Below are 25490 nucleotides of genomic sequence, written 5' to 3'. Positions count from 1 at the left end.
CCATTCTCCTCATTTTTACCTTGTCGTCTTCGCTCACCTGCAGTAATGTCCTGGAGTGACATTGCCAGGACAGCCCCCATGACACTAAAAAAGCCAAGTCATTGATTGCAGAGGATGCTCTGTCTTTGGAGCCTACAATGTGCCTCCTCAAGGACTCTGCATTCCAGCCACGTGTGGAGGCACCTCCCAGTTATCCCAGCACTTGGGACAAGAACATGGAGGAAGAGGAAGGTCAAGGGTCTGTCACAAGACCTTGTAAACCCCTCACTTATCTGTCCCATTACTTTTTTCAGGAGAAGTACAGAACTCAAAGTTGTATTTGACCTGGAAACAGAATTGCTTACTAGGACTCATTCAAAGTTTTCTGAGTAAAGTGAATAGCTGTGTCTCTGTTCAAGCTTCTCACCTTTCAGTGGCTTCTGATATACCTATGATGTGCACAATTACAATAGCATGTAGCAGCCTGGGAGATGTTAGGCAGTCATTAGCAAGCAAAGTTCCATCTTACTTTGGTTATGTTCTAGCAGTTTCTGTGACATATGTGCTCTGTTGAGAGTGCACGCAGGATCTGGAAGGAGACTGCTGGTACCGTGGCCATGTCTTTATAAGTTATTCCTTTAGTGACAGCCTTTAGTAACTTGGCTTTATGCTCAGTAGTCTGTTGTTGCTGGGGGCATCCCCAGGAGTTCTGGAAGCATGCAGACATCCATTCACTATTCCTCCTGGCAGTAGTAACTCTACCGGGGAGACGTAGGAGCAGAACTAGCAGCATGAGCTACAAGAGAGGTACAAGTCTGAGTCACACTTGCAAGCATTTGTAGCTGAGATCGGCTGACACACTGATGCGGGTGGGCGCACAGCATCTGTCTGCAATTTTCCTGGTGTGATTTCACACTTCTCCCCAATGACTTTTGTTTTTCTGCGTTTCAGATTTCTCAAACCTAATCCAAATACTATATTATTATGCTGTATATATTATGTGTCATTATAGCATAGATGTATTATTTTTTATTTTCAACATATTATCATATAACACAATCTCCAGAAATTCTGTAGACTTTGAAGCAGATGAGGAAATGCAGATGAATTTACTCATATTTATGCACAGTCTAAAATTGTTATCTCAGCCTCCATTACACCACTTCCTCTTGGTTATGTGAAAATTGCCCAGGAATAGATTTGCTGATTTTCTTTTCATTTATTCCCATTATGTGAACCCACTTTCTTATAGTTCAGATGGAAGGCTACAAAATAAGAAGGCAAAATTACCCTTCACCGAGAAATGTGAGTCTGTAATATTTTGAAATTGGATTATTTCATGAGAAATAAGGCAGTGAGGCAGAATGCTTTGTTTGTGGGAAAGCTTTATTCTCTTACTCATTTTCTCTGTGTCTTGACTATTTTCCATTAGGGTATAATAAACTTACTATTAAGTATGATAAAGGGAGTCAGAGAGACCTCTGATAGAGGGCATAGGTCCCAACCTTCACCATAGTTGAACCATGAGCCATGAGAGGCTATTGAGCAATTAAAAATGTTTAGTCCAAGCTGAATGTGCTCTAGCTAAAAAATACTTAGAACCTTCTAATTTCTAAACATCATAACATGAAAAATATCTGATTTTTTATATTTAGCAGATAATAAAATTCTATTGGATTAAATAAAATGTGTTAAATAAAATTAATTACAGTGTTTTAAAATTTTTACATTCATTTTTTGTAAAATACACAGTGGGCATCCAATATATAGAGAGAGCTTTGCTCCTCAGAATTGGGCTATCTCAACTGCTTCAGCCCCTTCCTTGTGGGAGCTTAATACAAATGCCATCTTGGGTTCAACCCCAGATGTATGGAACAGAATCCCTATTTTGGCACAATCAACTACGCTAGTTGAGGAAAATATTCCCAGTTAGTCATTTTAATGTCATATAAGAAAATAGGAACTTCTTCAACCAGAGGGACTATCTAATACTCATCTGGGCCCATGGTGATATCATCCTTGACAGACAAAAAATCCTGTGTGTGGGATAAATAAACACCTGCTTATCACTGATGGATGCTTCATGGGGAACATTCTCTCAGTGTTCACATGAAGTGAAAGAGTCTGATGGATGAACACATCAAGGCAAATGAAGGGATGCTTCTACCATGGCATCCTTTTTGTGTTTGAGGCATAAAACACTGTGTTTTTGTCTGTTTGAGGAAGGTGAATGAACTTCGTGTCTAGATTTTAAATACATCACTCTCACTGTGACATGGAAAAGTACGTCCATGAAGTGGATCAAAAGCACAAATCATATCGCCACGCTTGTGTGGAGTACCACACTCACACACTCTCTCCTGGTCCCGCTGAAGTTTATTCTGTTTCTGGAGCTGATGATTTTCCTCAAAACAAGGAGGCAGCTTCTTGGATGTCCACTCCCCAAGCCCCCCTCTTTCCTGAAGTCATGGCTCCTACTTTCTGTTGTTTTCCATGACCGACTTTTGCTTTGTTTCCTTTTCTAATACTTTTACCTCCTTACCAGAGGGTAAACTTGTCTGGAACTTTGACATTTTTACCCTCAACACTTACACTTCTAACTGTAGTTCCTGAGTTGTCACAAGAGCTTAGTGAATATCCTTGAATTAACTAATGAATCAATAAGTGCATAAAAGGGGTTATCATATGAAATAATTGGACATGCGGGAGTTAATTGAGACAGCTTATTACAGTGATGTATTCCCATCTTCTCAGCACACTTTGTTCCTGAACACTGCTGATGTGCTAAGATGTGGGGGCAATGATAAGACAGAGGAAGTAGGAGAGTGGAAAGGACCACATGTCAAAGTGAATTATAAGGCCACAAGATAGTGAGCTGTGTATAGACCCACAGAGCAGATACCATAAGACCTAGGGGAAGAGAGCTGTTCATTCTGCTGGAAGAGTGAAAGGAAGCTTCGGAATTAGGGGCAGTGAAAGTCTGTCAGGCAAAGAAGGGCAGAGAGAAGAAAATGGACATGATGGGTTTGAGGGACAGTAAAGAGCAAAGTGAAGAATATTTAACTATATTTAACATAATGGTGATAGGAAATGTTGTTAGATATTTCAATGAGAACACTTCCAAGAGTGTAGATTCTTTGTGTGTGTGTGCATGTGTGTGCATGTGTGTGTATGTGTGTGTGCATGTGCACACCTCTGTGTGCATGTGGTATATGCACATATTTATGTACATGAACACACGCACATGTACATGTGATATGTGTACATATATGTGTCTCTGTGTGTATTCATGTGTGTGTGCTGGTATGTACACTTGTGCATGCACAGGTAGAGGCTGGAGGGTATCAACTCTTTTCCTATATTGCCTCCCACCTTATTTTTTTGAGACAGTTTCTCACTTAACCTGAGGTTCACTGATTCTCCAATGGTAGATGAGCAGGATTTTCCTGTCTCCATATCATGAATACTAGGATTTGTAGGAGTATGCCACCATGTGCAGCTTTTCTTTTCATATGATCTGAACTCATAAAGGTCTTCATGCTTTAACTGCAAGCACTTTATCAACTGAGCTCTCTTCTCAGCCCTGGGAGTAATGCATACTATGTCATATTGTTATACAGAAAGTGATGCAACCAGACAGGAGAGTTTCTATTTCCATTTCTTTGTCTCTGTCTCTGTATCTCTGTCTTTTTCCTTTTCTCCCTCAAGATCAATGGGAATGCTTCATGGCTGGTCCTGATGGTGAGGAAGAGGTTGCAGTCATGAATTGAGAAAGGGGAAATGTGTATTTGAGAAAAAAGAAAGGAGAAGATGGTAGGTCCTTTGAGGCCCTGAATATTCAAGACAAACATACTGTAACTTTTCTCTGGAAGAGTGATAGGAAGCTTCAGAATGAGGGGCAGTGAAAGTCTGGCAGGCAAAGAAGTGCAGAGAGAAAATGGACATGATGGGTTTGGGGGATAGTAAACATCAAAGTGAAGAATATTTAACTATATTTAACATAATGGTGATAGGAAACGTTATTAGATATTTCAATGAGAACACTTCCAAGAGTGTACATTCTTTGTGTGTTACTTATTATCTGTGAAGAAGTTTAAAAGGTTAATAAACAGCCTAATGGGATGCCAATAAAACAATCTTAATCTTCATGTCAGTTTCATTACTTATCAAGTATAGAAAGCCTATGGGCAGCCTTTGCATTCTGGGCCCCTTCCCAGTTGCCCCCAAGAATCCACAGTGAGGCAAACTGGCTCTAAGAACCACCTTTTCCCAGCTTTGCCCATGAACAGACTCCATGTTTCTTTGTCAAAAATGAGGGAAATCTCAGAGAGGAATTCAGAGCTCTTCAGACTAGCGTTGTGTATGGGTAACAAACTGGAGGTAAAAGGCAGACAGCAAAGTTGACAAAAAGGCAAGACAGGGTCTAGGGGTGCTTGTTGTCGATGTAAGGGGGGTAGAGATGAAGATGAGTCATTTGGTATCAACTTGGAGTTCTACCTCAGCATTATTGGCAGCCACCAAGACATGTATTTTATAAATCAAAGGTGTTCAGTGTCTTATTCTGGTGGGATATACAGATGTAGCTTAAGAATTATATAAGAGAGCTGTCCACAGACTTTGCTCATCTGGGAAGACTTTGTGCTTGAATGTGTGTCCATGCCACCTAGCTGAGCGGGTGACTCAGAGACTAATTCACAGTGACCATCCACCTGTGCTTTCCTCTTTTCTTCTTATGCCTGTCCTTGGATAGCTTCCTTTCATATTAGTATTTGTATTTAAATATGAGGAAAGGATTGATAAGAGGTCAAAGGACAAGCAATTTTGCTTCCTGTGTGTGGCTGTTGAAAAAATCCAGAAGGATATAATAGACCTAACAGGGATTGAAACTACTGACTAAAATCTCTGAGTCTTGTCTAGAAAAGTTACAATCGCCATTGGTAACCATGGACTTCAGAGCTACAAAGCCACGAAACAGTTTGCTTTATAGGGATGGAGTTCAAGTTTTAAAAGATTTTAATTTTGCCAAATCTATTCCACTAGAAAGAGGCACAAGACCCCAAACCTGTCTCCTTTTCCATAATTTATATAGCCCTTGTTTATATCTCTTGGTAGGATGTTTGTTTTGATGGGATTCATTTCAGCTTTCCTTTTGGATATACACACACAGAATTATACATGATAAATGAAAATAACATTGGAATAGGATTCAGAACACATAAATCTTTCTCCTACTTGCTGCCCCTCACCCTGGCAACAGGAAGAGAATGATAATGCCCATCTTTCTTACTTCAGATTTACTAGAAGCACTAAGGGATGAACAATGTGAGAGAAAGTGTCTTCTTGGTGGCCAGGTGCCACTGAATGTCTTCATTGGGTACTTGTCTGGCCTGTTTCAAAAGAACTAGCTAGAATTACTTGTTAATCAGCCAGATATCCATCAATCCCCATAGCAGTACATGACTCTTTCTATTATATAGTATTGAGGAAAATGTAAGAAAGTAGAAATGTGAGAAGAGAAAGCCTCTATGGTGTATTTGTCAGTATTATATCTCTGGAAGTTACAGGAGAATCAACAGAAAAGACTTAAATATGTATAAGATAGTACAAGGATTTGCTAATTACAATGGACTTTCTTTTCTTCTCTTGGAAAATGTATACAGAAAAGCCATCAACAGAAAACGGAAACTCTCATTCTTACCTTAGCAAAAAAAGGAGAGATTCATTTCTAGCTACTTCTAAAAGGGCCATTAAAGACAATTAATTTTTCATAAGCTCCCAGGAATAAGAACTTGAAGATAAACAGGAAGCAAAACTTATCGGCAGGTGTGATAGGATTCTGTGCCCAACAAAAGTATTTCTTAAAATTGAATAAAATGAGCGTTTTTTTTTTTTTTCCAAATAAAAAGCTTGAGTACTCACGGTTAGTTAACCTCTTCTGAAAGAAATTCTAAGGGGTGATTTTTCAGGCAGATGGGAAATAATGAAAACCACTTGAAGTTTGTAATACAATACCAAGTAAAAAATAATTTAGAGGATGAATATGTGATTGAATATAAACTAATAGTAAATTTATAATACAATAAATATGTCTCATGAATTTTAATATACGGTAGAAACAGAACAGACTATTTCAATACAAGAAAAGGTGCATCTTATAATCATTAAGGTGACCAACTGAAGAATAAAAAGATATACAACTACTAAGCTAATCAAGGGAGCAAAGGAACGCTAGGGGAAAAAAAGCTAACCAGTCAAACCATTTGTACAAAAGTTAGGGCAAACGTAAAGCAAAACTAGGAAGGGATGGCATCACACCTGCGCCTGTCATCATTGCAACAAGTGTAAATGGAGTAACTGCTAAGGCTGAGAGAAAACAAAAGAGCGTCAAGCTGCATCAAGTACGTCATCCAGCTTTGTGCTGCTCCGAGAGACAAATGGGGATGGGAAAGTGATAACAAGTTTGAAATTAGATTTTAAAAAAAAATGTGAATTGTGAATACAATCCAGAAGAAATACCGCATAGCTACATTAATACAAACAAAGGAGACATTTAGGCACATTGCCTTAGGAGAGCGAGCAATGCTTCAACAATGACAAAACACTCAGTCAATCAGGATCGCAGAATGGTTCGAAAACCTGGGTACAGTTAACCACAGACGGAATGTAAGTAAAGATTTGACAGCAGTATAAGGAGAAGTAGACAATCTCACAAGAATCCTGGGGTCTCTTCACAAGCCTTTCTCAGTGAACCATAAACAGGTAGCTCTAACATTAGCAAGAGAAATGTTAGCAGTATTGACCAATTTGATTCAAGGCACTTAAGAAATATTGCATCCTTGAACAGCTCTGATGAACACAGTGGCATTTATAAAGTTTCATATGTTGGGCCTAAATTCAATCCTAGAGTTATTTTTGTCAAGGCATAATATAGTAGAACCAAAAAAAAAAAAGTGCAAGAAAGGCAAGATTAAAAAATTACAATAGAAATCAATGAAAAATAAAACAATTTTTAAAAGAAAGGAAGTTAGCAAAGAGGAACTGGTTCTTGAAAAGGCACAAAATTACAACGCTTGTTTTAAGATCGATTAAGAATAAAGTACCCCTGTGGTGGTTTGGATGAGAAGCTCTCTACCCCCAATTTTCGAATATTTATCCCCCAGTTTGTGGAACTGTTTGGGAAGGGTTAGGAAGCATGGCCTTGTTGGAGGAGTTGTGCCACTGGGAGCCAGGTTTGAGGTTTCAGGAGACTGGGCAGTTCCCAGTGTGTTTTCTGTTTTCTGTTTGGTCTCTAGATGTGAGCTCTCAACTGCTGCTCCAGCTGCTTGCAACCTATCCTGTGTTCTTCCATCATGGATTATTATCTCTTTGGAACAGTAAGCCCCAAATAAACCCCTCCTGTATAAGTTGCCTTGGTAGGGGAAAGTAATACCTCCCCTATATCAGAAATAAAAATAAAGATTTTTTTTTTATTTTACAGGATTTTTATTTTACTACAGGATTGTACAACATCTTTTATGCCAATGATTTTGGAAACAAATTAAAAAGTATAATTGTAAAACATGTTTAATTATCAAATTGACAAAAGAAAAAACTAAAAATCTAAATAGAGGAGTTTGTTAGCATATAATTTGAATATGCTTCTAAACAATTTGGATTTGTGATCATATAAATTAATTATTAAAATCAGATTAAAATCATCTGGTATCATTGCAGGCCTGGGTAAGTGACTTCATCAGTGAATTTTCCTGTACATTTAAGGAAAAAATTAATTGTAGCATTTGTAAGTCTTGCACAGAAAATAAAGAGGGAGTGCTTCCCAGTTCAGCATAACTTTGATGTCTAAGTCTGACTAGGATATTGCAGAAAAGAAAAATTATTGACTGATTTTTCTCTTGAGACACAGAGGCAAACATCCTAAAGAAACAACTGATTCCAGAATTGCATTAAAAGATAATATTTCATAATTCAATTGACTTTATTCCAGGAGAACACTGTTGACATAACTTCAAAAAGAATAGGTCCATGTTGAAAATGTGATATCTGAAATTTGTTTTAAAAAATCTTGTGAGAGGTGATGAGCAGATGAGCATAATGAAAAAGAATGGCTATGCCTTGGTAATCATACCTGAATGATAAATAGGTTTGTGTATGTGTAGTTTCTATAAAATAATTGAAAATATAGCAACCACTCTCTTGAACTGCGTTAAGAATGAGAAAAACCTTGTGTTCATTTCAATAGATGGTGAAAGTTTCACTTAAAATAATTGGACTTCAGACTCTTACAAAGAGATAGGAACATGGTTTTTTTTTTTTTTTTTTTTTTTTTTTTTTTTGGTTTTGGTTTTTCGAGACAGGGTTTCTCTGTGTAGCTTTGCACCTTTTCCTGGAACTCACTTGGTAGCCCAGGCTGGCCTCGAACTCACAGAGATCCGCCTGGCTCTGTCTCCCGAGTGCTGGGATTAAAGGCGTGCGCCACCAACGCCCGGCTGGAACATGTTTGTTAACTACCATGTATGAGGCCTTGGATTCAATCGCCAGGACCTCAGAAACATTCCTTTTGGAAGCAGTAACAGAAAGAAATGTTCTCTCTCTCTCTTTTTTGTTTTTTCTTTTGTTTTTTTGAGACAGGGTTTCTTTGTGTAGCTTGCATCTTTCCTGAAACTCACTCTGTAGCCCAGGTTGGCCTCGAACTCACAGAGATCTGCCTGCCTCTGCCTTCTGAGTGCTGGGATTAAAGGCATGCGCCACCACCACCTGGTGAAATGTTCTTACCTGGGTAATGGTTGCTTTCTAGAGACCTAATGGTGAAAAGCTTACAGTTCTCTTTCAAAAATGGGAGCAAGAAGTTGTTTGGCTTGTGGAGTGAGCCAGAGTTCTTCACACTCGCTGTTTTCATGTTTTAGGACAGATAATTCATTTTGTGGGAGACTGTCTTATGCACCATAAAATGTTTGGCAGCGTCCCTAGCCTTGACTCAATCGATGACAGTAGCATTAGAATCCCCAAGTGTGATAATGAAAAATATATTTCTCACATCACCTAATATCCCCAGAGCACAGAATGTGCCTCTTTTACCAAGAAAAAAGAAATAAATGCTTTAGGGTTTGGAAAGGAGAAATGAAACCATTGTTACTTGTAGAAGATTGAACACATACAAAAGCCTAAAGGAGATATTCATAATAGGCATGTCTCAACTTTTACATCATTGTGTTTTCTGAACTCGCTAAGACCCAACACAAATATCCCCAAATGTAAATCAAAGCATACATCATACAGAAGAAAATCCTGGATATATTGAATTAGGCAAAGATTTTGTAAATAAGACACAGAATAGCCAAATAATTAAAAATGAATAAACTTCAGAGAACCATTGTTGTGCTTCAAAATGCACTGTCAAGAAAATGGAGGGAAAGAACAAGAAGCTAATGTCTTGGAGAAGATTTTCTGAAACTTGTGCCTGTTAATTCTATTTGGAAAAGAATTTTAAAAAACTCTTTGAACTTAATAGGAAAAGCAAATTGAGTTTGGACAGAAATTTCACTTAGAAGATGAGCACATGGCCACAACCACATAGAAATACTCCCATCATTATTAGTTATCAGGGGAAAACAAATTAAAAGTGCAGTTATATACCCTACATCTTCATTAGCCTGCCCCAAATCAAAAGGTTTGGTGATATCAAGGATTAATCAACACAAAGGTCAATTGGAGAAGGCAGTCGCTACTAGTGGGGTCGAGCAAATGCAGTAGAGTCTTTGGAAAGCATTTTGACAAAAGCTGGCAATCACCTTCCGTAACCCCAGATTACTATACTGCCCAGAAGTCCTACTCCTGTGTAGCCACCCTGAAGACAGACAAGCACACACATAAGTCTAATAGCTCTAACCAGGAAAGAGCAGCAGGTCTGCCACCAGGTAAAAGGATCAAGGAATGTGGCATAGCCACAATTTGTTGTTTGACATGGCAGAAGATAGTTCAGTGATTGGAAGAAGCAAATCTTTGATGTATCAGCAACATGGGTGGCTCCCAAAGCATTTAGGTAAACAACTCATTATATTCTGTGTCTTTGCTAGCTCTGTCAGCTTGACACAGCCCAGAGTCATCTGTGAGGAAAGCCTTGATTAGAGGATTTCTTGGATTAGACTGACTTGTAGGCATGTCTCTAGGGCAGTGGTTCTCAACCTTCCTAATGCTGCGACCCTTTAATACAGTTCCTCATGTTGTGCTGACCCCCAACCATGAAATTATTTTTATTGCTACTTCATAAGTGCAATTTTGCTACTCTTAAGAATTGTAATGTAAACATCTGTGTTTTTTCTTTGCTCTGAGGAGACCTCCTGTGTAAAGGTCATTTGACCCACAGGTTAGGAACCCCAGCTCTAGGGGATTATCCTGATTTTTAATTGATAGCGGAGGGTCCTGTTAGTTGTATTGGTACCATTCCCTGGACAGTTGACCCTGTGCTGTATGAGAAAGCTAGCTAAACGTGAGCCAATAAGCAAACCAGCCAGCAGTGTTGATTTGTGTGTCACGTTCTAATTAGGATCCTGCCTTGACTTCCCTACGTGACGGATGGTGACATGGAAGTGTAAGCTGAATAAATACTTCCCACTGAAAGTTGCTTTCAGTTAGAGTATTTTATTACAGCAACAGGAAAGAGACAAGGACATCCCATGTGATTCAGTTACTATGGAATTCCAGAAAAGACCACATGATGGTGGCAGAAAGCAGATCAGTGGTTTCTAGAGGCTGAGAGTGTGGTGAGGAGAACCGATCAAGAGGCTACAAATATGTATTTGTGGAGTTCTCAGCCACAAATGGGTACATCTAGATAATACCCCCTTCTCCAAGGCTCAGGGACCGTCATGAAAAACGGGGAGAAAAGATCATAAGAGCGATAGTTCTATAAACACCAAAGCAAAACTGGAACTGTAATAGGGTCACTGAACCCCGTGCTCATAGCAACTATAGTTTGTCTGCATAAGACCTGCAGAGGATTGAGCCAGTTAACATTCTACCATGAAGGGAGGAGGTACTGGTGAGAGGCCCCGCCCCTACCTGAGGAGCTTTGACAGTTGATTGCTTCTGTCTGGGGAAGGAAGATTCAGATGTGTTCCTGGTAGGTCGATTACATTCCAGTGGATGGTTTCACATCCATGAGTCTATGAGCAGTGCAATTGGACTGAGTGGATTACAAACAAAAAAATAACAACAGAAAGAGGACATGAAGTCGGGAGGGGAAGGGGAGATGAGTATAGATCTGGGATGAGCTGAGTGTGAATATGATAAAACTATATTGTATGCACATACGAAATTCTGAAAGAATTAGTAAAAATATTCTATTAAAAGAATGTAGTGAAGTGATTTTTTGCAAGGTAAATGAGGAGAATGTGGGGATGATAATGATGGTTTTAAAAAAATCCATTTCATTTTATGGCATTATACACATGTGGAAATTTTATTGAGTTGTAAAACTGAAATTGATAGAAATGTATTTCTATACTTCAGTAGTGCAGATTTTTAAAAGTGGAAGACTGTATGTTATGGAAAAGTTTATGTTGTTGAGTGAGAACTGCATACTATGTAATTTTCTGTGGGAAACATTGGAAGGATTAATATAATTCCCACTACAATTCAAAATTTTCCCTTTGCTTAGGATATTAGTTAATTTCCAACACTGTGACAAAATATGGGGTGTAGTCAACTTACAAAGAGAAGGTGTTTATTTTAACTTATGATTTCAGAGGTTACAGTCCACAGGTAGTTCCTTTGGAGTCTCTAGAGGGACTGTTTATAATAGCTGAAACTAGACTGATAAAACTGCTATCTTTATGGCATGCGGGACTCAAAGAGAAAGAAACAGGGATGGAGTCCCAACATCCCCTTTGAGAGCCTAACTTCGTCTTCTTAGCCTCATCTCCTCACTATCCTTCCACCTCCCAAATTCATGATAAGCTAGAGAACAAGCCTCCAACCCATGGATTTTAGGAGAATTTGAAATTCAAACAACAGCACTCAGAACTTGTAATGATATTTCCCTTTTCCTCTACCTCTTTTGTTTTAGTTTTAATGTATGTGTATGTATGTGTGCATGCATGCTTGTGGAGGTGAGGACAACTTCTGGTCCCTTCCTTGCCTTCTAATTTGTTTGAGACAGGATCTCCTTTTCTCCACTGCATACTGTAGGATGGCTTGAGCATGAGCTTCCAGGGATTCTACTGTCCCTGCCTCCATCTCACTGTAGATACACTGGAATTACAGATGTTTACTACCATGTCCGTCTTTACAAGGTATGGTGGTTTGAATGAAAATGGTACCCATAGGCTCATAGGAAGTGACATTATTAGGAAGTGTGGCCTTGTTGGAGTAGGTGTGACATTGTTGGTGGAAATGTATCACAGGGGTGGTTGAGGTCTTAGGTGCTTAAAAGCCTTTCCAGTGTGTCACAGTCTCTTCTTGCTGCCTGTGGATCCAGATGTAGAACTCTCAGCTCTTTTTCCTGTACCATGTCTGCCTGCATGCTGCCATGCTACCCACCATGATGATAATGGACTAAACCTCTGAAGCCATAAGCCAGCTTTCCTTTCAAGAGTGGCTCTTCACAGCAATAGAAACCCTAGCTAAGAAACATTCTGGGCATCTAAATGCAGGTCCTTACTCTCATGTGTCAAGAGGTGTACCCACTGAGCTGAATCACCAGCTCTTCTTATTTCTTTTCTCCTTCCTAACCCCATGACACATGATCAGATTTTTTATATACTAACTTCTAAGTTTTCTAGAATTAACATTAGATAATGCCACTTTGAAATCATGGTCTACTCCCCTATTACTGTTTTCTCTTTTAATCTCAGTATCTTCATCTCCATTGGGCAGTCTATCAGGTCACACCTCTGCATCATGATTTTCCATGGTCCTTCTGTAACCCACAAGATATTCTCTAAACTCCTCAATGTGCTACGTGCCTGTGGAAGCAGATGCAAACTAGTTTGCAGTTGCTTTTCCATATTTTTTTATCCATATAGTTAATGCTTCAACCTTATATGGTCATCCATCTTCAGGGATAAGAAAAAAAGACATAAAAATTACCCAGATGACCTTCATTGACAGGTGCATCTCTATGTATAGATATCTTCAAAGAGATATTATAACAACTACAAACAGGTGGGTACTGCTTTGTTGCAACATTCCTATTTTTTTCATTTTCTTAATCTTGTCTTAGATACATTCTTCTATCAATAATCTCAAAGATACAGATGGTATCTTTGTCTTTAGTCTCATATATTTTACTTATTTTTGTTTGCTTTATTATTATTATTACTTCATTTTTGAGATTATAATACTTTCTTTGGCTGAACAGCATTCTTTCAACACGTCAGTTCCTTAACTCAGGTCCCATGGTTGCTATTTATGCCACTCCCAGTTATGAAAATTGTCATGAATAATATAATAATGAGTATTCCACTTTAAGACTATCTTGGGAAATTTCTCTGGTCTTATTGGGTGGTAACTCTCTGTGTTGACTCTCTTTCCCACTAGATAATTATTAATTTTTCTTGAAGGGAGAATCATTACATTTCTCTTGTAATCTTCATTATCCTGTAGAGTGCCAGTAGGAGCAGAGTATATTTTGGTGAAAAAGGAAGGAAGAAGTGCATGGATATTCCTATAATTGGGTACATATGTGTAACAGCACATCTTTATTTTCCCCTCAACTTCTCAAAAGCTAATAGGCAAATGTCCCTTGGCCATTGTTCAAGTCCATAATGTGTCCTAATTTCTCTTTACAGATCTCACTATCACTGACACAAACTCATATTTAACGTTTTCATTTAAAATATGGCCAAATTATTGATACCCCATAGGTTGGGATGGTCCCTTAAATTGATTTTAAGAAATTCAGAGGGGAAAAAAGTGAACATAAGTATCTGGTGTGTTTTGCCCCACAGATGATTTACTAAGGCCCAAATCATCAATTATAAGGGAAAAACCTCATGGCATGTGTGTTCCATGCTCCTCACAGCTGTTAGCTATTATGAGTTCTCAGGGGTGCCATTTGCGGCTACAACTCACTGGTCCCATAAGTTGAAGTCACCAACATGACTGCAGAATTGTCTGAAACCACAGAGGGGAAAAGAGGAAAACCAATGTGAATGGCTGAAATGCTGCTTACATCTTCATTAGATCCCACGGTTTTCCCTGTTGATATGCTCAAGATGCTAGAGCAGCCTGCTAAGTGTCGTAGTGGATTACAGCATAATAGCTTACCCACCTAACTTTCCCAGGGAAAGAAACACACTGCTAAAGCCTCTTCTTAAGAACTTGAGTTGGGCTTATTGACTCACACACGATGTTATAAAGGGTATGAAGGCAGTTGAAGCCAAGCGGCTTCTGTTGGTATCAGAAATCTGCAGGAGCATAAGCTAATTTTTATTTCTTGTTCTTATGGGGCTAGAAGCACTTAACTATTGTTATCTAATATGTTGCCAGTGAACATAGTCTAAAAAGCACAAAGAGAGTAATATGCAATTACAGAACTGAAAATAAGCTACTGATTGGGTGCAAATCCATCAAGCCTCTTTATTTCTGTGAAAGCTTTTTTATTGGATGCCAACACAGCTTGATTTGGGAAGAATAAAAGTGACTGAACAAGTGACATAGTGAGAAACCTGACCTCTAGTTGATTTCAATTGTGCTGTTTGTGAACTGTGCATCTTTCCCACCCAACATGCTTGTTTATAAATTTCAGTTAATGAATGATCAGTCATACATGAATACCCAATATGCTATGGACTGAATCTTTACTACCTAAATTCATGTTGTAATTATAAATGCTAAAACCATGATATAGCCTTTGAGAGGGGCCCTGCCCTCACAAATGGTATAGTACTCTAATGAAAAGGATTCTGCTGAAGATCTCTCTTGCCCTCTCTGTCATGTGAAGACATGGCCTTCTGAAAACCAGGAGGCAGGCTGTTACCTGACACCAAATGTCATCACTTTGATTATAGGTTTTATCCTTCAGGGTGTTGAGAAATAAATCTCTGTTGTATGTTAGTCACCCAGCCCATGGCATCCTGCTATAGCATCCTTGGACAAACCAAGAAAGTCCAGTGTTCATTTCCCCCAAACTGACAAGTTTCTCTTCAAGTGAAAAATAATGAGATGAGTTTGAACCCTGGAAATATGATTCTCTAAGCTGTTCTCAGCCCACTATACCATATTGCTTATCATGCACAAATGCATTGTCTATATAATAGAACTCTTTTGTAAAACAGATCCTCGACACACCTCTCCTCTGGTGCTAAACCACCACATGGTTCTTTTTATTCCCTCTTCTTTCCTTTACTCTCTCCTTTTCTTTTCTTTTCTCTTCTAGTAAGGTTTCACAGTAGTCCAGGCTGGTCTTGAACTTCCTACATAGCTGATAATGACAGGAAACTTCTATTCCTCTGATTTCCACCTCCCAGGTTTATGTGGTGCCAGGGATAAAATCCAGCGTTTCATCCATTCTGGGCAAACATTCTACTACCTAAGCTCCATCTCCAGCCTAGGTCTTTTCTTAAAGCAGTGGTTTGCAATTGCTCTTTTCTGGAATGTATATCAAATATCATTTTCATTACAACTCTCTCTTTCTGCCTCACTGCAGAAAGCATATGTGAATGAATGCCATTCAAAATATTATGATTTTTATACCTGGTCTTATATTCACATGGTAAAGTTTAGCAGTATGTAATGGAAATCATATTACACTGCTTGGAAAAACATTAAGTTTTTTTTTCTTTCTTTCTTTTATTTTCACATGCCCAGACATATTGGAGAAGCCAATGAAGGCTCATGTAGTTGCTTAAAGAATTTACCAAGAACCCTCCTTCTTTCTACCTGACATTCATCATACTTATTGTGTATCTTCAATATTCAAGGTAGCTTTCTCACTTAAGATATTACATCTGTAAGGATGACAGGAAGAAAAAGCACAAGGAACAGATCTTACAAGCAGTAGTCATTTACAAGGTGAAATTGTCCCTTTCCATCAGATCTCCAGTAAAAATCCTTCTGCTAGCATTGTTAGCTCACTGGCCACATTTGTTTTATCATAGTCTTGCCTACTTATAAGAGCATCAGTGAAGCTGAGTATTGTATTCTGAGAAAATCCCTGATCCTGTCCCAAACCAGGTCTCTGGCAGTTAGAAGAAGAGAAAGGCCAATATACAGGCTATCAGCAGTTTGTGCCATGTATAATATCACAAACAAAACATTTTTTCTTTCATTGGTCACTGATAATTTTGAAGTATACTCCATTACTGGGCGCAGCCTACTAGCGACATGCCGTTTTTATTGTTAAGAATATTTGGCTGGGCGGTGGTGGCACACGCCTTTAATCCCAGCACTTGGGAGGCAGAGCTAGGCAAATCTCTGTGAGTTCAAGTCCAGCCTGATCTACAAAATGAGATCCAGGACAGGCTCCAAAGCTACACAGAGAAACCCTGTCTCGAAAAACCAAAAACCAAACCAAACCAAACCAAACCAAAACAAAACAAAAAACAAAACATTTGACCTACAGGAGAAATGCAACTGCTGCTCCCATCCTGACAAATACATGTATGGGAGGGAGGATCTTTCATAAATTCATGCTTCATTCCCTATAGCCCTTTGCTTCAGTCACCATAGCATCTCTTCATTGTGTAGTGCAGTTGTTTTTAATTGTTTTTTTTTTTTATGTTTCATGTTTTCTCAGGAAGATCATTTAACCTTCTTTATCTGGTAAAACATTACTTATGCTTCAAGACAGTCCAAATACCATCATATCCTGGAAAGGTCCTTCCCTCCTCAGATCTATTTCTGGTACTGTGTGCACACCTCCGTTAGGTACCTTGTCATTATTTTCTTGCATATGTGTCACTACTGACGAGTGCTATGGCCTCTTCTAGAACAAGGTCTTTAATTTATTTGACTTTTACTACCCAGTGTCTTCTGCAGTTCCTGGCATAGGTTCAAGATACTTGCTTAAGGAAATGCATAACTGAAAATCCCCTCTAATGTATAGATGACCTACAAAGAATTGAAGCAAGCTGTTCCCCTGCAGTCGGTAAAAGAGCCTTGATCTATGCCCCTTCGGTCTAGACCTCAGTGGATCAATGACTGGTGGCAAAAATAGAAAAGAGACAGAGAGGGTCTTTTTGGTCTTAATTGGTGATATTAACATAATTCAGTATTATAAAGATTCATTTGTATATTCTGTTGTCTGACCTTCAGCCCTGTGATCAATAGTTATTCCATTTTATATTTCTTTGTGTGTAATGGGAGATAAGTTTTGTTTCCTTAAAAAAAAAAAATAACCAGAAAACTTTACTGTTGAAGAGCAGAAAGAACTCATTTAATTTGGATTAATTCTAACTGTACTTAAAAAAAATTCTTTGTTAACTTTTAGGGTTTTTTATAGTGACTATATTTATTTATGCTTAGCAAATAGTAGTTGTTATTATAGCAAAATTAGGAACAGTCAGGAATCAGGTGAGGATAAAGATGAAAAAGGAGTCAGAAAAAAGCCCACCCCTAGATTTGGTCATGAGCTTACAGTTTTCAAACATGAATTCTTGATACGATGACTTCCTTTAGCCTTTGTTTCCCAGTATATGGAGGGTAGACATCAGTAGCCAGTCACAGAACCTTTCCCAGGCTGGGGATACAGTGAAGCAATAGAACACTTGCCTAGCACATATAAGGCATTAGGTGAAGTCTGTAACACCACAAAAACAGACAAACAAGGAACTGTCTGCTTGAGCTCAGAAATGGCCTATGAATCCATGTCAATGCTGAGGTGCTTCAGAAGTCTTCTGTGAAAAAAAGCAGAGCAGTGAGCTTATCCTTCCATCATCAATGCAGCCTCCATAAGATCTACATACAGTGCACTTCCTGTGATGAGGTATCCCCTTTATCCCTTTACAAAGTGGAGGCTGTCACTTAACAGCGCATCTGCAGGTATTCCACCTTTCCCTTCAAAGATCAGATTTGGTGTTTTGCAATCATCCACAACTTCTCTCCTTGCTCTCTGTCTCTGCTAGGGAATGGAAGGGCTCATCCTTCTCATAGACTGCAATCGAGTAAGGAGTGAGTTAACACGGACTGAGTAGCAGGAACTATATTTGACACTTTCTATCTATATCCGTTTGTTTCTCTAACCACATGAGGTCATTATTATAAATATCCCCATTTTGCAGATGAGGAGATGGCCACCAAAAGATTAAGTCATTTGCTTAAAATCTCAAAGTTGGTAAATGATGAAGGTAAGATTCAGTCTAAGATCCTTGATATCCAGCATCTTGCTAATGGACTGTGGAGAGTTAATTGGTTTAAAATCTGCTCTGCAGTTTTTTTTTTAAATCATACCACAAAGTACTTTGCTTTGATAATAGCCTAGAGCCTTGATGTCATCAGTCTTTTGAGTCTTGTAGCTTCTGGAGGCAGATGAAAAATGAATTAATGTAGATCATATATATTAGAAACAACCATCTTACTTAGAACTTCATACCCTTCAGGTATAATTCTGTCCCTCTGGAGACTCTGTTGATGGAAATGGAAAACATATCTAGGTTTAATTTCTTGCGCCCTCTTTCCTGCAGGCTGTCGTCCATATCAGGTGATCACAGCCAGAGTTCACCCAGGAGAGAGCAATGCCAGCTGGGTGATGAAGGGGACCTTGGAGTTTCTGGTCAGCAGTGACCCTGTGGCAAAGCTCTTGAGGGAAAACTTCGTGTTCAAGATCATCCCTATGCTCAACCCAGATGGAGTCATCAATGGCAAGTATGTCACCCATCTAGCCTAAGGGACAAACAACTGCATTCATGTTACTACAGTAATAAACCACTGCTGTCTCATCCAAGGGGCAAAATAGGAGAGGCCTTGGTATTTGTGGGGAACCTGCCCCCACTTTACCCTGGGTACTCTTGAGGAGAGAGGGATAAGAAAATATCAGGTAGAAAGAGAGACTTAGACGACGAGAAGAAAGACAGAAACACAGGATGGCTTTGGGAGGGCCTGGGTCAATACCCAACTTCATTCAAAAGGGATTTTTATAACAGTGCCAAGGGGTGAGGCAAAAGGCTTCCCCCTTGCTAGATACATCCAAGTTCAGACCCTTCCAAACACCTGGTAACCATGCCCATGGTCAAATTATCCCCTCATTCAGTCCTGCTGTGTAAAGCAAGCTCAGATTCTCTGACTTTGAGTAATTTGGGCCTCTACAGGTAGTCTACAGGGAACTCTCTTGGGCTCCTTCTATCTGAAACAATTAACAGTGTGTCCTCCATGCACATTTGTACATGGCTCATGGTATTTCTTTGAATAGAAATATATGGAAACATAAGCATTTGGTACCAGGGAGTTATGCAGCTAACATTCTCCAGTTCTCCATTCATGAAGGAAGGCACTGGTATCCAGGGTCCTAACCACTCACCTGGATCACATGGTGAACCAGTGGCATTTCAGGGATCAGTCTGAGTCTTCATGTTGACTACCAATGGTTTTACATTAGTACTAGTTCTAGGTGCAAAAAAATAATTTATTCTGTTATATTTTACTTGTTTCTGACTATATTTAAGAGTTTCACTTCAATGAAATGGAATGCTGCCTGGAATAAAGAAGTGTGGTACCCTCATTTTCACTCTGCTGCTGCGTACCTTTAGGATGTGTCAGGGAATAAGACTATTTCATTTGATGACATCTGTCAGAAGGGCTCAGAGTCTGAGCTCAGGCCCATATGAAGTCCCCAAGATCACACAACCAGGGAATGGTGGGACTAACTTTTACAGATACCTGTTTAGATGCCTTATTTAGTAATAGACAGCTCCTTTTCCTAGAAGAATGGGGATTCTGTCCTATGGATAAACAAAATGAAAGATGAATAGAAAATGCTGAGAGGAAAAATATTATTTCAAAGACTAAAATGAAAATCATGCTTTAAAATACTATTAGCAAAGAATCAAAAATTAAGTTTAGAAAAACAAAGTGATAGTAAAGTGGTGAAAAACAACAAATGAAAAGAATCATAAAGAAATACTAAAACTTATAAATGATTAAATGACTTAAACAAATAAGAATAATGTAAGAAAGATAACATGATTAATTCCTTTAAGAAAGGGAATAAAATGTTAACAGCCGGGCGGTGGTGGCGCACGCCTTTAATCCCAGCACTCGGGAGGCAGAGCCAGGCGGATCTCTGTGAGTTTGAGGCCAGCCTGGGCTACCAAGTGAGTCCCAGGAAAGACGCAAAGCTACACAGAGAAACCCTGTCTCGAAAAACCAAAAAAAAAAAAAAAAAAAAAAAAAAAAAGTTAAACAACTCCTATAAACTGCTTTCTTTTGATAAGTATAAAGACAGATTAAATTTAAAGTGTTAAGAATATGATGACTACAAATGTAAAAGGAACAGCCTAAATCCAAAACATGAAATGTCACAAAGCATATCAAAGCAAACAAATCAAAGCTATAGACTATAGTAGTACTACTTATAGGAGATACAAAAAAGAAAGAATGAATGAAAGAAAGAAGTACACATGAAGAGAAAAAGAGATGGAAGAAAAGAAAGTATGCCAATCTACATTTAGTGTACTAGGTTAACATAGCTGGGTTAACTCAGTAGTTCACAGCTGTTATTTATTTATTTCCATCTTTCCTTTCTTGCTTATGCATCAATTTATTCATTCATTTATATATTTACTAGGTGGAGATTTTTGATGAGGACCACAAAATCCTTTTTCTCAATGCTGACTGCATCGAGGGTCAGGAGGCCAGGTTCTTCACTGAAGACTATGAGTCTCCTCTGGCAGCAATGAGGTTTCTAGGATCTTAGGCTGGACCAGGTTCTGGAGTAGTGCCTTTTAATGCTACTCAGAGTACATCTGACTCCTGCCATGTGTTCCTCTAAGTCCACAGTATATTTCGTGCTGCTCACTGCTTGAGCAGCCAAGAATTTTTACTAGCGATCTTTCTCAGCTAGTAAATGGATGGAAAATTGCTAAGGAAGGCATCTTGAGGGACATGACCCCATTTGGATATTTTTTTACCCAACTTGGCTCACTTCTTCTCTTTCTATGGAACTGTCTGAGGTCAGGAAGAAATTGGAAAGAGTGTTGAACTAGGAGTGTTAACTGAATAGGACCCCTGTCTGTCCCTTGGTCTGCTCAGCTTTCTCCTTTGGTGGAAGAAGACAATGTGCTCCTGATAGACTTTTTGGAAAAAAAAAAGTCTCACATACCCAAAGCAATATTCAAGCTCAGGAAATAAGCACTGAAGCTCTTTCTATTTTAAATGCTCATACCTCCAAATTAGGGCTTGCTCCAGGTCTTTGGTCAAAGTTAATGGGGTTCAGTCATCGAGGAGCCTGTTGGCTGGTGTGCACATTATTTCTAGCTCACAGCTGGTTACTTTGTTTCCCAAATGGCAGGGCAGCTTCTTCATAGTGACAACGGCATTCCTCATCATTACTATTATTTATTATGACTCTGATTGCTCTTTTTATTTATACAGCATCTTTCATCATAGAATCTGAAGCACTTTGTAGATCACTTGGACTGAGTAAACAAGGACGGCTGAAAAATAATTGGAAATCATAACACTTTCCACAGATAGAATAATCTGCAGGCCATAGATATCATTATGAAAGGACTCAGTGCTGCTGGGGATGCACAGCATTTCACAAGAAAAAGCTTAAAACTCAAGATCCTGAGCCCATTTCAGAACAGACCTAACATCTGTCTGCTTCATCTAACTTTCATTTGAGTTACTTCTGTGATTGATATTCCATTGTCAGGTCATGCTTATGAATAATTAGGTAGGTGTGACTTTTATTGTGTTTCAGTCTTTATACTTTGAGCTTCATCTATTGTAGTCAGTCTTCCATTCATAGATCATTTTTTTCCTGTACACATTCAAGTTTCCCCATGAGAAATATTCTCCAAGCTTAATGCAATTCACCTAAACTTTATTTATGGTTTTCATTCCTGATGTTCAGAGGGTCACTGATTTTCTCCGGACATAATGCTTATTAACAGAGATCTTAAGCAACAGAGGTGCTCTGTATATATCTGACTAACAAGGAGATAATCTTTGTATAATATTAGTGATTCCAAACATCAACGTGGCGCATAGAGTTAGACTACACTTTGTGTACTTGTGTGTTTGCCTCTCTGTGCATCCTCAGGTGTTCATGCACATGAATGTGTGTGCATCCGTGTGGAGACTAAAGCACACTGTTAGATGTTGTTCCTCAGATAGCATCTATGGTGGATAATTTTGGTTGTCAATTTGACTACATCTAGGATCAACTAACACCCAAGAATCTAGGCAAACCTATCAGGATTTTTTTTCATTTTTCTTTATTAAGAAATTTTCTACTCACTCCACATTCCACCCACAGATCCCCCTCCTCCCTCCTCCCACCCTCCCCAGCCCTCTCTCCCAAGCCACCCTGCATCCCCACATCCCCCAAATCAAGGTCTCCCATGGGGAGTCAGCAGAGCCCGGCACACTGAGCCTAAGCAAGTCCAAGCCCCTTCCCTCTGCACCAAAGCTGTGCAAGGCGCCACACCACAGGCACCTGAGGAATTTTCTTAATTGGATCATTTGAGCTCAGGAGACATGGCTTCTGGTGGTAGAGTACATAAAAGAGCATGGAAGGAAGAAACTTGGGTTTTTTTTTTTTTTTGTCTGCTTTCCCTTTACTCTTACAGGCAAGTTCATCTGTCCTGTTGCTGAAACATTCCTCCATTGATATTAGAATCCACTTCTACTACTGAAGACCAGCTGCTCTCTCAAAATTCCCTGGCACCCCAACACCATATTGGGCCCGCTGAGACATCTTGTCTTGTTGACTGAACAAATATTGAATTCTTGCCTTTTTGGGTGGAATATAGCCATTCTTGTACTATTTAGACAACAGCCTGTTAGTCATTCTCATAAATATCATTATATATATATATAATATAGTATATTATATAATTTATATATATTTAATATATCTACATTTAATAGATTTATATATTATATTTAATGTATTTTATATTACACTATATAAACATATAAAATATACTTGAGTAAAAATATAAATATAATCATACATATCTTACACACACACACACACACACACACACACACACACACACACATTTTTATCAGTTTTGTTCCTTTAGAGAACCTTGACTAATGCACCATTCATCTTACATTTCATTGTTTTGGGACTTACCAAGTAGGCCGGCTGACCAAGGAGCCCCAGGGACCTACCTATTTTTATTTCTCCAGTTCTAGAATTTTGAGTACTAGCCGTCATACCCGGCATTTTTGTTTCTAATGTTGGTTCTGGGGACCAAGCTCATCTCTAATGCTTACAAGGCAAGTGCTTTACTGATCAGTGTATTTTCCCAACCCCATAACAAACTTTTAATTTAAAACTTATCATGGACCTCCGTGGAACTTGCAAACATGTGTAATAATAGAGCAGTTTCCTTTTGTGGCAATGGTGATGGAGCCTCTTGGGATGGCTGGGAGATATTGATAATAGTGGTTAGGGAGACACAGCCAGGAATTTCTAGCAAGAAAAATATAGTGAGTCTTGCCAAGTCAAGGATCTCTTAGCAACACAAGTCTGAACAGGGAAACAAATACAAAGATGGGTCTGTTATGAAGAATTCCAAAAGAAACAATTTCCCATCTGCTGGCCGGGATAATGTACTGCGTTAGGCTGAGTTCTCAATGAGACTGGACTAATGCAGTGGTTCCAAGACTCATCATTCTTCCTAGGGTGGGGTAGAAGAGAATGGGGAGCCATCAAGTCAGGTTAAATTAGAAGGAGGACTGCTAGGTAGATTATAGTTGGAACAGAGGAGAAGGCTTCCAAGCTGCTAAATAGGTAAAGATACTATATAAATGGGCAGAGAATGAAGGAAGAAGTCAAGCCTGATCTTCATTCTTAAAATTCGGGTGTTGATGGCAGCAATGACATAATTCTTACAACACCAACACAGAGCCTAATGCTTTATTCACAGGAGACTGAGCATATTGATCCTAAGGGTATATACAACTCTATGAACATGATTATCGTCTTCCAAAGGCATCGTGGAAGAGACACCGACAGCAATAATGAGCACAGGACCTAGTACAAGCAAACACAGCCAGGTGTTTAAAAAGTAATAGCTAGATGTACCAGGGGGAACAAATCAAACTATAAAAATCACATAAAAATCTCAACAACCTTAACAATCCTGGGACCATTACAAGTGAGGGCCAATAGTCTATTCTACTGTGGGCTATGAAGTCTTTACCTTACTACAAGAAGGTCACTTATAGACCTGACCTAAAAAAAAATCACTCAGTACCTTTTAAGGGCCAAGAAAGTACCTAGTTCTTTTATTTATATTGTCTTATTTAATTCTCACTATGACCCAACTACTGCAGGTCTTTTTGTAGACAATTTACAGGTAAGCAAATTTGAGCACAAGAAATTAAGTATCAGATGTAGATTAAACACTTGGTGTTACAGAACCAGGGTAGAATTTGTGTCTCTCCTAGACTTTTTTAGAGGTTTAAGGAAATTAAAACATAGATTCATAAAATATTCTAGCTGGGATATTGGAGGGGATTCTTACACAGTATTTATATTCTATTCCTTAAGACAATAAGGAAACCAAGACCAAAAAATGTGAAATGACTCATCTGAGATCACAAAACAAGTTCAAGGTAGAAGTAGAATAAGAAATAGTCCAGATAATTAACTACACATGCGCACTTTCACACAAGGCAGGTAATATGCACACACAAACACAGGCATACACACATACGTTTGCATATACTCACATGCATATGTCCATTCGCACACACAGAGACATGCCCAAATTACATGATGAACTTGTGACACACCTAGCATTTGAACCAAGCCTGTATTCCCTAAAACCTGGTTAATTTTAATGTATCAGCTCTTCCCCACTTTGCATGGCAATTCAAAGAGAGTATTGGCCCCAACAACCAAGAGATTCTACACTTAGTCTTATTAATCTAGACATTCATATTCAGGGTGCCTGGGATGAGCTAAGGTAAAGCCTTTCCTAGCTTTCTTCCATCTTGGCCCAGGATGAACCAACTGGCTGGTATACTGTTAGTTCCCCTTCATGGACTTTGAATTCCCAGCATGGTTTAGGCCTTAATGTTCTGTTCTTGCCAGCTCTTTCCATGAAAGACAATACCCTTCCCTGTTACTGCCAGCTTTGGGATGTAAACATCACTTAGCTGCCTGTGAATATTTATTGTCACAGTCACTTATTGTCACTCCTCTTCCATTGGCCATTTTGTGTTCTTTTTCCCCTCTGTTATTCAGGGTCACATAGGGCTTGCTTTATCATTCACAGGGTCTTTGCCCATGCTTCTTCCTCACTATGGTGATCACAGCTCCACTTTCCAATGTATTTAGAGCATCTTTAATGTACTAACACACAGAGGATTCTTAGACTTGGTTTCTCAGACTT

The 25490-nt window shown here is 38.9% G+C and overlaps 1 protein-coding gene across 1 annotated transcript in view; it reads left to right on the top strand.

Annotated features, from left to right (window-relative positions):
* Nucleotides 1-25490, top strand: part of Agbl1 (AGBL carboxypeptidase 1) — a 765743-nt gene that overhangs the window by 244497 nt on the left and 495756 nt on the right. The window contains exon 18 of the mRNA XM_059270317.1: nt 18600-18780. Within this exon, the coding sequence (XP_059126300.1) occupies nt 18600-18780 (181 nt within the window). The remainder of the gene's footprint in view (nt 1-18599; nt 18781-25490) is intronic.

The sequence above is a fragment of the Peromyscus eremicus genome, chromosome 1, assembly GCF_949786415.1.
Source record: "Peromyscus eremicus chromosome 1, PerEre_H2_v1, whole genome shotgun sequence".
In the NCBI taxonomy this organism is placed as follows: Eukaryota; Metazoa; Chordata; class Mammalia; order Rodentia; family Cricetidae; genus Peromyscus; species Peromyscus eremicus.
The sequence above is the reverse complement of the archived record's forward strand: the minus strand, read 5'-3'. Positions and strand labels throughout refer to the sequence as shown.